Source organism: Delphinus delphis, chromosome 16, assembly GCF_949987515.2.
Source record: "Delphinus delphis chromosome 16, mDelDel1.2, whole genome shotgun sequence".
Classification (NCBI taxonomy): Eukaryota; Metazoa; Chordata; class Mammalia; order Artiodactyla; family Delphinidae; genus Delphinus; species Delphinus delphis.
Window position 1 is genome coordinate 36,342,245 of NC_082698.1, and position 18,120 is coordinate 36,360,364.

General features: G+C 35.5%; 1 protein-coding gene across 4 annotated transcripts in view; it reads right to left on the bottom strand.

Annotated features, from left to right (window-relative positions):
* KIF20B (kinesin family member 20B) overlaps positions 1-18,120 on the bottom strand; it is a 74,715-nt gene that overhangs the window by 22,875 nt on the left and 33,720 nt on the right. For all 4 annotated transcript variants that reach the window (XM_060034497.1, XM_060034498.1, XM_060034499.1 and 1 more), the window contains 4 exons: positions 10,111-11,341; positions 9,630-9,768; positions 3,630-3,749; positions 1,237-1,297 (listed from right to left, as the gene is read on the bottom strand). In XM_060034497.1, the coding sequence (XP_059890480.1) occupies positions 1,237-1,297; positions 3,630-3,749; positions 9,630-9,768; positions 10,111-11,341 (1,551 nt within the window). The remainder of the gene's footprint in view (positions 1-1,236; positions 1,298-3,629; positions 3,750-9,629; positions 9,769-10,110; positions 11,342-18,120) is intronic.

Consider the following 18,120-nt stretch of genomic DNA (forward strand, 5'->3'; position numbering starts at 1 on the left):
GGGTGAAAGTTTAAAGAGCATGGAGAAGATGGAAGATTAAAAGTACTCAAAATGGGCCTATGCCACACGTCTCAATATCTGGCAAAGAAAGAAAAAATTAAAATACGATAAAAACTATATCCTGGTCCAAAGAATGCTTTTCAGAGTATCTATTCACATCTACCAACAATGACAAAGCAGCCAAAGTAAAGGGAAACTCCAAAAAGATTACAGAAATAGGAGATATTAGAGGACAGTGGCCTAAAAAGGTAGGAGAAAATAGGACTGTGTGCAGAGATATATTTTCACATCGAAGTTACTGATGTAAGTGAACCCCACAAAAGTCCAAGTCATCCAAATAAGTAATAATCTTGTTGTCTTACACCTGCTCTTTAGTTGGCCAAGTACAAATGGCATGAATTAGTGAAGACAGTCTGGAACTTAAGACTGAAACAGACATGGGTTCAAATCCCAGCTCTACTACTCACACAACTAAGAAGTTAAGGGGTGACTGATGGGAAGGAGAGGAATCTGCATAATTTTATGAACAGAAATATGTACATATCATCTACAAAGATAATTTTGTAATATTTCAAATAAAAAAACAATCCAAATTGATAAAAAAAATTTAGCACATACAATTTCAATCTAAAGTATTAGTTTTTAAAAACATTTTTAAAATATTTTTTAATTTTAAAGATATTTTATTTGAAGTATAACCTTTATATTATTTTGACTAGAAATCCATTCCATTCATTGTGACCTATATAACTTTAATTTTATTTTTCACAAAATACTGGCCATTATCTAGAAATCAATGTTGCTTTGACTGAGTATTTCTTTTTTTTTGCGGTATGCAGGCCTCTCACTGTTGTGGCCTCTCCCGTTGTGGAGCACAGGCTCTGGACGCGCAGGCTCATCGGCCATGGCCCAAGGGCCCAGCCGCTCCGCGGCAGGTGGGATCCTCCCAGACCGGGGCACAAACCTGTGTCCCCTGCATCGGCAGGCAGACTCTCAACCACTGCGCCACCAGGGAAGCCCTGACTGAATATTTCTTAATGTTTTACTTCTCCAAGGATAAACTTTATGGTGGTAAGTTGCTCTTTAGAATCAATGCTTTTCTCTTTTAATAAAGTTACATCTTATGTTACCCTTCTTTAACTTTACAATTTTCAAAGGAAAATATTAAACCAGTTGTTATTTTAACTACTTATTTTGCAGTCATTTTAGTACTGGAAGTAGAGGTTTGTTTCTGACCTTTGCACACTCTCTCATACTGCTGTATAGATTCTTCCACTTTCTGATTACTTAACTGCTCCTGCAAAATAAAAGAATATGAATTAAATGCAAATGTAACTTAACTACACCCCATTATTTAATAGTGGGACTTGAAAACAGGGCTTAATATTAAGTTTGAAATCTGTCTCCTAGAAGGCTGACTAATAGTCTCCAGCTCCCAAGTTTGTTTCACCTCAGAGAAAAGGGCAGGGTGAGAGTGGTAATAAGAAAAAACAAAACAAAACCCCCTAACTTTAAACCTTTAATCTACCCCAAAAATGCCAAATCCTCTTCTTCACTCAACATTTCAAGCTAGCATGTATGTTCTCTTACACAACACAAAAAGCATAAAGAGAGAGAAATGAAAGTTTACTATGTATTTAATGTGGGAGGGACAAAGAAAACCATAAATAAATTCCTTAACAGTAATCTCAAAATGCAGAAAAAATAGAATCCCCACATGCCATACAAGTAAAAAGTAGCTGGGAGGTTTGAAAAGGACGCAAGGTTAATTTCTGGGCACTGGAAATCCTTCAATTCTAGTTTTAACCTGCCAGGTAATCCAACCTTCACTCCTTCTTTCATCTAACTTCAGCAATATCTTCTCATTTTATAAGTTTTAGAATAATCATTACAGAACCTGGAAATCTCTGAATACTATTATGAAATCAGCTGGAGATGGAAAGACGGTGAAGAGACAAAGAATGAAGGAGGAAAACAATGGAGAACTACGGACGTGGATGGACAGAGACGGAAACAGACGGAGAACGAAGGAGGTGGACTGAGGGACGGACGGGGACGGAAAAAGACGAAGAACGACAGAGGTGGACAGACGGGGAGGGAAACAGACGGAGAGCGACGGAGGTGGAAGGAAGGGGACGGAAACAGACAGAGAACCACGGAGGTGCTCGGGCAGTGATGGAAAGAACTTATCAATAGATGGTGTCTGGCTACATAGGGGTGCACTGTAACAGGTTTTCAATCTGTTTTGAAACCTCACCATACCTTTGGGTTGACACTGAAATCATCTGTTATCACCAAGTACTCATAGCTGTTCCCCAAAGTCCCCTAAGGTGTTGGAATCGTGAAATAATTGTCTTCCTGAAAGTAGGATTTTTTTTTTAACTAACAAATTTATTTATTTTTGGTTGCATTGGGTCTTCGTTGCTGCGCGCAGGCTTTCTCTAGTTGTGGCGAGCGGGGGGCTACTCTTCCTTGCGGTGCGCGGGCTTCTCATTGCGGTGGCTTCTCCTGTTGTGGAGCACGGGCTCTGCTGCTCCACAGTATGTGGGATCTTACTGGATCCTTAAGTCCCTAGGATTTTTTTAACAGCTTATTTTCCTAAAGGCTTCCAAAAAGTCTCCTGAAAACACCATGACTCTTGTTCTGTGGGTGTAGGGGAACATGCAGGCAGACTAGGAGACAGTCCCCCCGAAACCCTGCTCCCAAGGACTGGAAATCTCCCTAAACCTTGGGACGTCCTACTGCAGTGACAGATGGAGAAAGGGTTGGTCTGAGACCCAGAAGCAGGGGTTTGCGGAGTTGGCTCCACCGAGGAGAGGGTGTGGTGCTTGGGAGCCGCAGCCCACACTTTGCAGCCACCTGCTGTCCAGATGGTGCCCAGGATACCGAAATCCAGGGTGGGTGGGGAGGCCTCGAACTCGGGCACTGCGGGCAGGGCTCCCCAGCTAACCCTGACCCTGGCAGAGCTGGGGCTCCAGGACCCTTCCCTGACCGCAATGCAAACGCACCTCTGCTGCAACCCCAGCAGTGCTGCGCACCCTGACCAGACAACTGGGCTGGGTTTACCACCTGAGAGTTCTCACTAAGTTGTGACAAAACAAAACATTTTTAAGGCAGGATAAGGAAAAAAAGAAAAATTTTTTTTTCAAATATAAAGTTCTGTCTGTGCCCACCCCCTACCCCACTTTAGTGTGCATTATGCATCTGCATTAACCCTTCCTTAGAAGACACAGGAATGCCTGCTGGATTGTAAAGAGCTATTTTCTCCTGGTGCCAGCAAGATAATGCTTTAGGAGATAACCTTCCTGCTTATGGTGAAAGGGGCCATGACTACCCACTACTCCCTTTGTACTGCAGATCTGGATTGTGTAAACTGTCAACAATATACCATTTGATGTATAACCCTTTGTCTCAAAAGGTATGTAAACCCTGCTTTGACCTCTAATGGGTAGAACAGTCTTAAGAGCTTTCTGAAAGACTGTCTCCCAGGTTATAATCCTCAGATTGGCTCAAATAAAACTATCCATTTCTTACATAAAAAAAAAAAAAAAAGAACTGATACATTTAATTAAACACTAAAATATACCAACAGAATCTACTCAAATCACCTTTCAAAACAAAACTGTTACCTTAAGTTGCTGAATGGTTCGCTGTTTCATATCTATTTCCTGAGAACACTGGTTTTTCTTTTTCTCCAGTTCATTAATTTTAATCCTCAACAATTTCTCCTCATCACGCATTACAGATACCTACAAAGTAATAAATCAAATTAAATATTTCTAGAAATACTAATTGCTTTTTGTTTAAGATTCATGGCCACTCGTTCAAAGATTCATGTCCTTTAAATCACATGAGAAAAATTACAGATTCTAACATACCTGATATGGCTTCAAATTATCAGAAAATTTCTTGATGATATGGCTTCAGATTATCAGAAAATTTCCTGATACTCCAAGGGAGATACATATGAAGAGGCCATTTTCTTTTTACAATATTTTAAGACTCTCAAACCCTGTAAGTGCTCTCAAAAAAGAAACATGGACTCTTGCATGCAACAGCAAAATCATTATCATGGAAAAATCAATAGAGATACTCTAGGGGAAAAACACTGGCTCAGATTTCCAAGATCTATTAAGTAATGTGATCCAGTAATATAAGAAATACTTCAAAAGCTAATAATGGCACATAGAGAATGAAAATGGAACAATTACAAGATCAAAAGGTACCCATGCAAGTGAAGGTCAATTGATTTTTGGTATTACTGGTAATTTAATTCTATAAACCTATTAAAGAAATAAAAAAGCACTATGAATTAGTATGCAAATCTTAGAGGAGAGGAGGAGAGAGGAGGGAAAAGGGAAGGGGACGGGAGGAGAGATAGCAGGTAATCTATGTACACCTTTAGTCCAATTTCCATGATACCAATCCTAGAGATCTCAAAAACTGAAGGAAGTTAATTGAACAAAGTTCCCCTTCATAAAAAGCATGGTATCTCCAAGCTTTTTATAATAAAATAATAAAAATAAATAATAATAAAATAATAGTAGTTCTGAGGGGTTTGGTTTCAGGTGATTTTTACACTTCTTTTTAGGCTTTTTGTATATTCCAAATTTACTACAATAAATATATATTCCTTTTATAATCATACATTAATAATATTTATTTTTATTGGCTTATTTTGTTCAAAAATATGGGACTTCCAGTAATAAACACCATCTTCATCAATTTTACAGATATAAACTGTCTGCCAATAAAGTACAGAAACTACGTGTTGCACCAAGATGCACATAAGGACTGCTTCAGTTTCCAAACTGGCTCTAACATTTACTGGCTCTAACATTTACTGGCTCTAACATTTACTGGCTCTAACATTAACATTGTCCAAGTGAACTTGGACAAGTTCTCTCTCAATGCCTACTTCCTTAGTCATAAAATGGAAGTTAAAAAAATGCCTATCCCTAATATTTGTGTGAAAATTAAATGAGATGATACATGTAAACTCAGAACAACCAATCCAGACTAAGCTCCTATTATTATTAGCATTGACATCATACATTGTTTATTTTGAAAAACAGAAAACACTATTAATACCCACTCTTAGAGGAATGTTAAATAGTCATCTATACAATAAAACATTACTTAAAAAGAGATACCTAAATTCTGCTATAAAAAATCTTAAAATTATAATATATTTTTAAAGCAATTATTTATATATAGTTGATCCCATTTATAAAAATAAAACCATACAAGCACTATTTACATATATTATGTAAAATGCATATAAAAAGATCTAAAAGAACACAGAAGGATTGACTGTCAAGAGTGGTCATATTTAAGAAGAGAGAAATGAGACTGGGGAGAAGACTTTCACTTTTACCTTCATTTTTTAAAAATATTTCCTGGGCTTCCCTGGTGGTTCAGTGGTTAAGAAGCCGCCTGCCAATGCAGGGGACACAGGTTCGAGCCCTGGTCCAGGAAGATCCCACATGCTGGGGAGCAACTAAGCCCATGTGCCACTTTGCGCTCTAGAGCCCGCGAGCCATGACTCCTGAGCCCGTGAGCCACAGCTCCTGAAGCCTGCGTGCCTAGAGCCCATGCTCTGCAACAAGAGAAGCCACCGCAATGAGAAGCCCGTGCACTGCAACAGAGAGTAGCCCCTGCTCGCCACAACTAGAGAAAGCCTGCGTGCAGCAAGGAAGACCCAACGTAGCCAAAAATACATAAATTAATTTTTAAAAAATTTCCTAATAATGTATTATAATGAAGTTTTTAATTGGAAAAAGAAGCCATTTTTAAAGAACTGAGTAACTAGCTCCATATGAACACAAGTCAATTATACCATGTTTGATAATGCTTACTGATCATCATGGTATTCAGAAATAGTATCTTAAACCAGGAAGTTTCTATACTCCAAGAATCTTCAGCCAGGATATCACTTAACAGAAATAAACAACCTATATTACAACAATCTAAAACAAAAAAACATTTTAAGAGGACGTCCCTGGTGGTGCAGTGGTTAAGAATAAGCCTGCCAATGCAGGGGACATGGGTTCGATCCCTGGTCCGGGAAGATCCCACATGCTGCAGAACAACTAAGCCCGTGTGCCACAACTACTGAGCCTGTGCTCTAGAGCCCGTGAGCCACAACTACTGAGCCCGCGTGCCTAGAGCCCGAGCTCTGCAACAAGAGAAGCCACTGCAATGAGAAGCCCACGTACCGCAACGAACAGTAGCCCCCGCTCACCACAACTAGAGAGAAAGCCCGTGTGCAGCAATGAAGACCCAACACAGCCAAAAAAAAAAAATTTTTTTTAAATAGATCAGAAAAGACAAAGGAATGGTGTTCTAGCCTATCCTGTAGTAAAGTCAAGAGAGGCAGACCAGATCTCACAATCAGTAATTCAAAATCAAACTACACAGGCCTTGCTCATACATTACATTTGATAGAAATGAGGAAAATGTATGAAGGCTTAAATACAGCCTAATGGTTATTTCCTTATTTGTTTTGTTGAGGATACTATGAACAATATGTGGACTGATAATAGGAATGTAAATCCAAAGTTCCCTCTGGACTACTTAGCTAAGTGAAAGGAACCTAACAAAAGGCAATAAGGTGCATAGGGCTAGGACTGCAGTTTATATTTTGGAGTAATTTAATCCATTTACCTGTCATTTGCCCAGAATTTATAAAGCTTTCAAGCCTGTCTACCACCTATAGAAACTCTAGTCTTGATCCTGAGGTGTTAAAACCGAAATGTCATTTGAAATTTATTTTACAAGTTCAGAATCTACACTAGATCCAAAGATAGGTAATTTATATCCAATGAAGGGAGAAGCAAAGGCTGCCCTGGCCAAAATTTCATTCCTAGAAAGCAAACAATTCAGGCTTCTGAATGACAAACAAGTGCTTTTCCAAATTATGATTTTTAACTTGCTGATCTGACTAAACATTTTCCGATGCCTAGTTACAGTTTAGGTCGTCTTTACTGTCTTACATTTCTAATCTAGTCCACTTTGAAATACTTGTTGTGTGGCCTGGAAACTTTCTGTGTATAATTATCAGAAACAACATATATTTTTGCATTTTATCTATGGTGGTATTTTTTGGATTTTTCTTCCATTAATCAAAAATTGTATAACTAAATACAATAGAATAGATAACTATAGAATAGATAACTAAACTGTATAGTCACACATGGAGTATTACACAGCAGTGAAAGTGATTAATTATAACCATACATAAATGTCAGGAATATGATGTGAAAATGCTCAGAACACGACATAATGTTTAGAGATAAAAAAACAAATATGATTTAACTTATATTTTTAAAAGATTAAAAAAAGATAAACACAAAACATTCATTACGGTAACCTCAGTGGGGGTAGGAAACAGAAAATCGATGAGACCCACAAGCATTTGTTGTATCAATATTCTTCAGACCTTACACATTTAAGTATTCTTTTGTAACTAACTCAAGGTAATGAAAAATATTTAAAATTACTTCAGCTTTTTAAAAAAGTCTAATTATGATTCAAAATCCAACAGTCATAAAAGAAAAATAAGTTGCTCCAAGGCAAAAAAAAGAACATAATCAAAATGAAGAAAAATGGCAATGTGGGGGAGAGATAGGGGGATATCTATAACTAATATCCTTCAAAAGTTAATTTCCAGAAAATATACAAATCAATTTTCACTGCAAAGTAAAGGAGCTGCTACAGTGGAGGATTACTGGACTGAATGTCAATATTATGACGTAGAAAAAAATATATATATATATGTGTCATCTTGGGCATGTTACTTAACTTCTTGTCTCATATGTAAAATAGGATAGTAGTAGTATTGTTGGGAAATTATGTGAGATAGTATATGTAATGTAGAGCACTTAGAATGGTCTATGGTTCAACCAAAGACTATATATGTGTTTGCTTTCTTCATGGTATTTTATTGTGTATATGCAATATAATTAATTTAGCTAGTTTCCCATTGATCAATGTATAGCATTTTCAATTCCTCTGCTATTCCAATGTTGTTGTCAATATCCTTACATATCCATTACCACTGGCAAAAAACAAACAAACAAACAAAAAGATAGTCTCCTTATTTTTCTCCTAAAAGATTAGCTTTTCATATTTAGATTTTCATTATGCTTATGGTTGTTTGATTTTTGTATTTGGTTTGTATTAGAAATCTATGACTATTCCCACTGCCACCCTTAAGTAAAATAAATCACCCTTAAATTAAAAAAAAAAAAAAGTTAATTTCCTAAGTATGTAACAAGCTCCCACAAAGCAATAATAAAAAGAAAAACAATAACCCAAACTAAAATACAAAGAATATGAATATACAGACCACAGGAAAAAAAAATACAAATGAATTTTAAACCAAAAAATGTTCACTCATAATTAGAGATATGCAAGTTAGAATTATAGTTGAGATACACGATTTACATGTCAAATTAGCAAATATCAAAAAAAAAAAAAAATGATAGGGGCTTCCCTGGTGGTGCAGTGGTTGAGAGTCTGCCTGCCGAGGCAGGGGACGTGCGGGTTTGTGCCCCGGTCCGGGAAGATCCCACGTGCCGCGGAGCGGCTGGGCCCGTGCGCCATGGCCGCTGAGCCTGCGCGTCCAGAGCCTGTGCTCCGCGACGGGAGAGGCCGCGGCGGTGAGAGGCCCGCGTACCACAAAAAAACAAACAACAAAAAAAAGATAAAATACTACTTTGTGGATAAGAGTATAGAGAAAAATACTCTCTTGTTCTCATACATTAGTTCTGGTGAGTAAACTAGCATAATCTCTAAAAAGCATAATAAATATCAAAATTACAAATGTACAAACTGGTGACCCATAAATTCCACTTTTAGCAATTTATACCAGAGGAAGACTTGCAAATGTTCAAAATGGCATCACTGCATGATTAACTGAAGACTGGAAATTACCTTAATTGTCCAACAATACGGGGCTGATTAATGGTAAATAAATGTTCAGTCATAAAAAAGAAAAAAAGCTCATTTGGAGACTCTTTATATCCTGAGATGGAAATATTGAGAGAAGAAAACCAAGGTTCACATAGTGTTTATAGGATGTTTCCATTTTTTATAGGAAGAGAAGGAAGGAAAAACAGAGGGAGGAGGGAGAAGTGAAGAGAAAAAAAATAGTTGGTAACATCTGACACCTTGGAGGGAAACTTGATGGCTGGGAGGCCATTTTTTCCCTCACTACACATATTTTCATATATTTTAAATTTGGAATCATGTGATTATATTTCCTATTTTTAAATCAAATTATAATAAAAACTTGTTACAATTGCACTACATACTCTCCTAAATACTATCTGCAAACAAAAGTTTGCTATTTACTTTTCTGGGGGGACTTGAACTTAGCAGCCCTTAAAAGAAAAAAAAACGTTCTAATCTTACCTAAGGCACATATTTTTGTTAATATTAGACATCCTTCAGTTTGTTTAATCTGACTAAATTTTCTTTTGTGAAATAACTTTTCTCATCATTTAAGAAAAATTATGGAGTTGACAAATGTTCTGGTCAATACTAAACTTAGTGTCTAAACTTGATATATAAGGGAAACAATCTTTATCATTTAAATTGGCCACACACTTTTTCAAATAACCTACCTCTTTCTGTACTTGCTCAATCTGCTTTTTGGCATCCGCCAGTTTCTCTTTCAGCTCAGCATAATCTTCTTCCTTCTTCTGAAGATCTGCTTTCAGATTCTGGCTAAGAGCAGCACTTGCAGAGAGCTCCTCTTTCAACCTAAAAAAAAAAATCACTTATCTCTAGTGACATATCACTAATCACTTAGAATCATATGCATGAGCTACTAATAATATACAAAATTAGATCTTTTCACAAATTTGGAATGTCCAAACCATGAAGAAATCTTTCAAGGAGGATTTCAGGAGATTTTATAAACAGATCTTTGCATATAACTTTTGGTTCCAAAGGTTTATATAAACAAAATTGAAGCTCTTCAGTCATCATACATGTTATACTTAACCAGATTAAGATATGCCCACCCAGATTCTTTAAAAGCTACACAGAAAAGTGAATAAATGCTTTCCATATTTTCAAACATTTTAATAACTTTTAGCTTACTTTTCTGTTTCTTGCCAGTTTGTTTCTTTTTCTTCTTCCTTTAATTGAAGTGAATGCTTTGCATCTTGCAAATTGTTTGTTAATTTTGTGATTTCTTCTTTCAATTTGACTTCCCTTTCACTTAAATCTTTGGCGTTTTTGATAGAATCTTGAAGATTTGCTTGAAATTCCTTCAGATTTCTTTCTTGCTTTAAAATGATAGATTCCTTTTCCATAATTTCTTGTTCTAACTTGGCTGAACGGCTACATTCATCTTTCTGAGTTTCTAACATTGCTTCAAGTTCCTTTATTTTCACCTTATAGCAAGTAACATCTTGAGTAAGTTCTGAAAGTGCTCTCTTTCCTTCAACTACATGCTGTACTTGAATATCAAGACCAACAGTTTTTTCTCGCAATTCTTCCTTCAGCTGCTGTATAAGACTTTCTTTTTCTTTTAGTAGATCTTTATTCTCCCTCTCCTCCGTTTTTAGTCTATTGTTTGCATCTTTACAGTCTTTTACTTCTGCCTGTAATTTTTCAATTTGTTCTTCCAGTTCCTGGATCTGATGTCTTTTTTTGGAGGAACTCTTTACAATCTCCTTACATTCTTCCCAAATGGCTTCAACAGTAGAGTGGAAAGACCTTTCCCTACCAAGTTCTTGAATACCATTTTCTTTAACTTGCTTACTTATCAAATAATCATTATCCAAAAGATGTAACTGTGTATTTGGCAAATTATCCTCTTGAGAACCATGTGACAGATCCCTGAGATTGAGTAAATCTATGTCTGAGATCTCAGAAACTGAATCAAGTGTACGCAATTCATCTATTTTTGCTTGCATTAATTTTATTTGTGAAACATTATTTGTGATGTTTCTTCTAGCAGTTTCTATCTCCTTTGACAATTTCATGATCCTCTCCTCCTGTTCTTGATTTATACCTCTCTGCACATGTAATTCAGAAATCGCATTGTCATAATTCGACTGAATTTGTTGGACCTCTACACTAAAACTACAACTCTTTTTTTCAGAAGAAGAGAGTTCCTGCTGCAAACTGACAATCTGTTTATTTAATTCTGCTTTTTCTTCCTTTTCATTTTTAAGTTCATTCTCAACAATGAGTAAACGTGTTTTCAGCTCTTCATTATTTTCTTGTAAAACTCTAATGTTTTCCTCATCTTCTGAAATGCTCTCTTGCATTTCTTCACTTTTCTTTTGGTTTTCAGTGATGGCTGGACTAACATGTGTAGGTCCTTTAAAAATAAAAAAAAATTATTATTAATCTAGCAAACCTTAATAAAAATCAAAAAGTTACCATATAAGCCAATATTCAAACATAGGAAACATATGAAAGCACGCTTTTAATGAAAAACAGAAATAAGCTATTGAGTAAAAAAGAAAAATCAGGTTGCAAAACATACATAGCATACACCAATTTACGTAAAAATTGTAGTTCCATTAAGTCACAGCAGAAAAAGTTAGCAAAGGATGTGCAAGAAAATCCTGGTAACTACTTCTGAGTGGGATTACTAGTTACTTCTACTTTCTTTTTATAGCTTTTATGTTATTTAAATTGTCTACTACAAATCCTTATTATTACTATGAGATAGAAGGTAGGGAATTATACCCTAAGGCAGACTAAAGAACAGTCTTAAAGTACAATTATACTGTAGATCTACTAAATTAGTGATTTGCAAACTGAGTACCTGATACTTTCACAGGTAAAATTAGGAGAAAAATGGTTAAATTTATGCCAAGTCTAATGTAGCCCTACCCTTCACTAGCTGCATAACTGTCAATAAACTGCTTGACCCCACGGCTGCTTCCTCAAATGGAAAATGGAAAATAATAGCAATAATACCACCTATCTCAGAGTTACTGCGAAGATCAAGATAATCAATGAGCTTAGAACACTGTGCTTGGGATATAGTTAGATATTATTAGAAACTGAAAATCTGTACAGAAGAGTTCAGCTAATTAAAAATAAATAAAAGTTTGTCTTTTCCAGGCTTAATATCTACATTTCTAAAATAAGGATATTTCTACCTGTCCTACTTACTACAGGATAGTGTTAAGAGGGCCAAATAAGTTAATATATAATGTATGTTAAAGCATTCTGTAAATGTTATATAAGTACAAGAACATAGTTGGTATAGATTAAACTATGTCCAGAGAAGATGCACTATTAGCTAAAACTTAATTCTTAATATTTGACAAATTAACTCATCTCACACAACTGTCCAGTATAAACTATGTTCAAATTTTTCTCACAGAATACATGATTAACTCTTGAAACATAATTCTCAATTCTCCAGATACACAAATTTATCTTTTTATGTCTCATACAATTTCCATTGATAAAATAACTGATCTGATGAGTGTCTCATATCCTAGGAAAATTACTTCAAAACATATAAGAATCTGATGCTTTGGTTTTTAAATTTTTTTCCTGTTCTATTTCACTTCAAGGTTTGATGTTTATATGTGTGAACTTTATATACACAACTCTAATACAATTTTTATGAATTTTCTACACAATAACTGTACTGATATAATCAACTCAACATGTCCTTTGACCTTCACTCACTCCCCCACTGGCCACTTATCTGTCAATTTTACCTATATTTTTATTTGGTAGTCTCACTAAGCATGTTGAGAATCGAATTCCTCATGCTTAAAGGCCTCAGATATAATATGAAATCCATAAGAGCAGAAGACAGTTATAAGGGAGAGATGGATTGAAATTCTCCTCACTAAGAAACCTGTTACTTTCAGTTGGTAACTGTCCAATGAATCTTTAAAAAGTGTATTTTATAGTTTTCTTTTTAGTGTGTGCCACCATATTATACTATGCATCTGAGCACATTAGATTATACTGAAATAATATGTTTACTTGTCACTCTCATTTACTAGATTCCAAACTTCCTGACAGCAGACTCTCTGTGTCTAATGCATCTTTATATACATGAACAATAATCCTAAATGAACTTTTAAAAATATTTATTTATTTGTTTTGGCTGTGCCAGGTCTTATTTGCAGCATGCAGGCTTCTTAGTTGCGGCATGTGGGGCTTCTTAGTTGCAGCATGCATGCAGGATCTAGTTCACTGACCAGGGATTGAACCCAGGCCCCCTGCATTGGGACTGCAGTCTTACCCACTGGACCACCATGGAGATCCCCGTAAATGAATTATTTCTGAAATTTAGCTACATAGCTTATGTTCTCCTTTTCTATCTCTAAGACGTATCATTATATCAGAAAAACATAACTTTGTCATCAGTAAACTATTCTGGTTCTAGATATGTGCAAATTTATAATCTAACATGCCTCAGTTATATTAACTTGGTTACTTTAGTGCAATTTTGTTTTAAATTTTAAGCTGTTCTCTTTACAGCACCTTTTTTATAACAGTGGTTCTCTAGTTTTAGAGAATTGGCAAAAGAGCTTATAATATAGATTCCTGAGAACAAATACCAAACATACTGACTTGATAAATCTGGAATGTATTGTACACGCAAACACTTTGAGGGTACATGCACACTACTCCAGGAATCTATTTTTCTAAATTTCTGGAAGACCTTGATAGTCACCCGTGTAATAACATTTGGGATCTAAACATATCAGTTTGCTTCATTACTAAGCCCCTATATGGCAGCCCTACATGTAACTGTTCCATAAGAGATAAATGTCAAATATCACATAGTAATGACATACAAGCCCTTAAGTTTTTCCTCCTGTCTGTGGAGGCTCTCATGCAGCCTAGATGAGAGATAATAGTACCCTATGTAACGAATCTGTTCAATTAAGAAGGCATTTTCAAGATCATGAAAAGATATTTAAAATTAAATCTACTATCCTACATACAAATAGGTTTCTATCTTCCTATATGCTAATCACAGTTGACATTGTGAGAAAAATAAAGAAAAAGCACAAGCATTTATGAAAGGTCTTTCAGATACTATTATATAATGCGGGGGAAAAAACTTAAGTGACTGTACAAGATTTTTAATCTTATGAACCCATTTGATAAATTAAAATCACAGCTCTCTCCCAGCATTACCCAAATAAAAAAGTTAGACAAGGACACTAGAAAAAAGAAAATTACAGGTCAATATAACTGATGAACATAGATGGAAACATCCTCAACAAAATATCAGCAAATTGAATTCAACAGCACATTAAAAGGATCATACACCATGATCAAGGGGGATTTATCCCAGAGATGCAAGGATAGTTCAATATATGCAAATCAGTAAATGTGATATACTCTATTAATAAAATGAAGAATAAAAATCATATGATCACTTCACTAGCTGCAGAAAGAGTATTTAACAAAATTCAACAACCTTCATGATAAAAACTCTCAACAGACTGGAGAGGGAACATACCTCAACATAATGAAAGCCATATATGACAAACCCACAGCTAATGTCATCCTCAACCATGAAAACCTGAAAGCTTTTCCTCTAAGATCAAGAACAAAACAAGTATGTCCACTCTCACCATTTCTATTTAACATTAGTACTGGAAATCTGAGCCACAGAATCAGGCAAGAAAAAGAAACAAACTGTATCCAGATTGGCAAGGAAGAAGTAAAACTGTCTGTTTACAGATGACAGAATTTTATATTATAGAAAATCCTAAAGACTCCACCAGAAAACCTTTAGAATACAGAAATTCACTAAAGTTGGAAGATACAAAATCAATATACAAGAAACACTATACAAAACAAAAAACTGTACACTAATAACAAACTATCAGAAAGAGAAAATAAGAAAAGAAAACCTATTTACAATAGCATAAAAAAGAATAAAATATTTAGGAATAACTTCAACCAAGGTGGTGAAAACCTCTACACTGAAAACTATAAAACACTGGTGAAAGAGAATGAAAAAAGACATACAAAATAAGGAAAGATATTCCATGTTCATGGATTAGAAGAATTAATATTGTTAAAATGTCCATATTACCCAAAGTAATCTACAAGTTCAATTCAATACCTATCAAATTTCCAATGGCATTTTTCACAGAAATAGAACAGCAATCTAAAAACTCACATGGAACCACAAAAGACCCGAACAGCAAAAGCAATCTTGAGAAAGAACAAGGTTGGAGGCATTATACTTTCTAATTTCAACTATACTACAAAGCTACAGTAATCAAAGCAGTATGGTACTGGCATAAAACCAGATTCATAGACCAATGAAATAGTTTCAAAAGCCCAAAATTAAACCCACACACATATGTCCAACTTATTTAGCAAGAAAGCCAAGAATACTCAATGGAAAAGGACAGTCTCTTCAATATTGTGTTGGGAAAACTGGATATCCACATGCAAAAGAATGAAATTGAACTCCTATCTTACTCCACTTATAAAAATTAACTCAAAATGGATGAAGGACTTAAAACATAGCACCTGAAACCATAAAACTCCTAGAAGAAAACATAGGGGAAAAGCTCCTTGACACTGGACTACGCAACAGGTTTTAGATATTACACCAAAAGCTTGAGCATCAAAAGCAAAAAATAAATAAGTGAAACTGTATCAAACTAAAAAGCTTCTACACAGCAAATGAATCAGTCAACAAAATGAAAAGGCAACCCGTGGAATGGGAGAAAATATTTGCAAACCGTCTATCTGACAAGGGGTATATATATAGGGAACTCATACAACTCAACAGCCAAAAAACCAAACAATCCAATTTAAAAATGGGCAGAGGAACTAAACAGACACTTTTCCAAAGAAGACATACAAATAGTCAACAGGTACAGGAAAAGGTGTTCAACATCACTAATCATTAGGGAAATGCAAATCAAAACTACAGTGAGATATCACTTAACACTTGTTAGGCTGTCTATTATCAAAAAGAGATAACAAATGCTGGCAAGGATGAGGGGAGAAGGGAATCTGCACACAGTTGATGGGAATATAAAGTAGTACAACCACTAGAAAAACAGTATAAAGGTTCCTCAAAAAATTAAATATAGAACTATCTTATGAGCTAACAATCCCACTTCTGAGTATATATCCAAAGGAAATGAAATTACTATCTCAAAGTTCACGCAAGTTCATGCTCTATGTTCATTGCAACATTTTTTACAATAGCCAGGACATGGAAACAACCTAAGTGTCCGTGGATGGACGTATGGATTTTTTTAAATGTGGAATAAATATGTATACAATGGAATATTATTATTCAGCCTAAATAAGAAGGAAATCCTGCCATTTGCAATGACATGGATGAACCTGGAGGGCATTATGTGAAATAAGTGAAATAAGCCACACAGAGAAAGAAAAATATTGTATGGTATCAATACGAGGAGAAAAAAAGATCCAACTCATAGAAACAGAGAGTAGAACGGTGGTTGTCAGGGGATGAGGGGTGATGGAAATAGGGAGAGGCTTGTAAAAGGGTATAATTTTTCAGTTTAAGATGAATAAGGTCATAGGATCTAAGTATAATACAGTGACTATAATTGATAACATTGTATTGTATAACTGAAATTTGCCTAGAGAGTATAACTTAACTGTTCTCACCAAAAAAGAAAAAAGAGGGGGAAAATAGGTGAATAAGTGAGGTGACAGATGTATTAATTAATGGTGATAAGGTGGGAAACTTTTCACAATGTATATCAAATCATGTTAAACATTTTAAATATATTACAAAATTATTGGTCAACTGTACCTCCATAAGGCTGAGAAAAAAATCCCAGTCCTCTCAAGATACTGATGTCCCCAGTGAGAGTATCCCCTCACCCCAAAAATCACTATATAATTTGGAAATCTCACCTCCCTACTCCATCCAAGAATTTATCCAGTTTTACATTCAGTAGTGTACATGTGAAAGCAAGTTTTATTTGTAAGTTTCCATTTTTCAAATACAATCCATATTCTTTTCCTTCACCGGATTGTTTAAATGCTCTTGGGCAGCAGTAATTATGTAATATCATAACAGGATTCCAAGATCTCTTTAACAGACTAACTTTAAAAGCTCATTGGACAAGGTTTTACTACCTATAACTTACCTTGTCTCTTCTGCCTCAAAAAGGACAGGAAAAACATGGCATTACCCCTGCTCTATAGCCTGCTTTCTGAAAAGCTGTTGAGTTTATTTTTGACGATTTTCCTATGTTTGTACTTACATTTTCCTAATTTAGTTCCTTCAGTTTATTCAAAGGATTCCATCTACTCTGGAGACTTAGAGATTTACCCCTATTTACGTTTACAACAAACTTGCCCATTTACTCTTATGAATTTTTAAAAATAATGTTCAACCAGTGCATTATTTTTATCAGACTGTCTCCTAACATCTTACAAAGCTGTGGCAAGTCATCCCAAAGTGGAATAACTGGCTTTTCCACTGATTCATACCTCTGTTCTACTTTCCATTTAAGTAATTCTGAACTTATGATGTAATTTTCTCACCTATGACTTCATCAGTGGAAATGACTAATCCTTTTGCCCTTTAAGAAGACAAGTTATAAAGATGTCTGAACCCTTTATCAGGAGAGAAAGATGGGATCTAAGCAAGTTAAAAATGACAACAATCAGAAATTCAGAGCTCACAAATAAATCCTGAATATCCTGAGAAGAGATTTGAGTCATGCATACTATATGGATATAGTCCCTAAACCCTGAAGTGAATTACAGTAAGTGCAATAAAGCTTTTGTGATCAAGTAATGTTGTTCTCTTAATTTTACTATATTTCAATAACTAGGATAGGACTTCCCTGGTGGTGCAGTGGTTAAGAATCCGCCTGCCAATGCAGGAGACACAGGTTCAAGCCCTGGTCCAGGAAGATCCCACATGCCGCGGAGCAATTAAGCCCGTGTGCCACAACTACTGAAGCCTACGTGCCTAGACCCTGTGCTCCGCAACAAGAGAAGCCACCGCAACGAGAAGCCCACGCACCACAACTAGAGAAAGCATGCGCACAGCGACAAAGACCCAATGCAGCCAAAAATAAATAAATAAATTTATTTTTAAAAAAATAACTAGGATAATTACATAAGGTACTTCAGATAATTTGT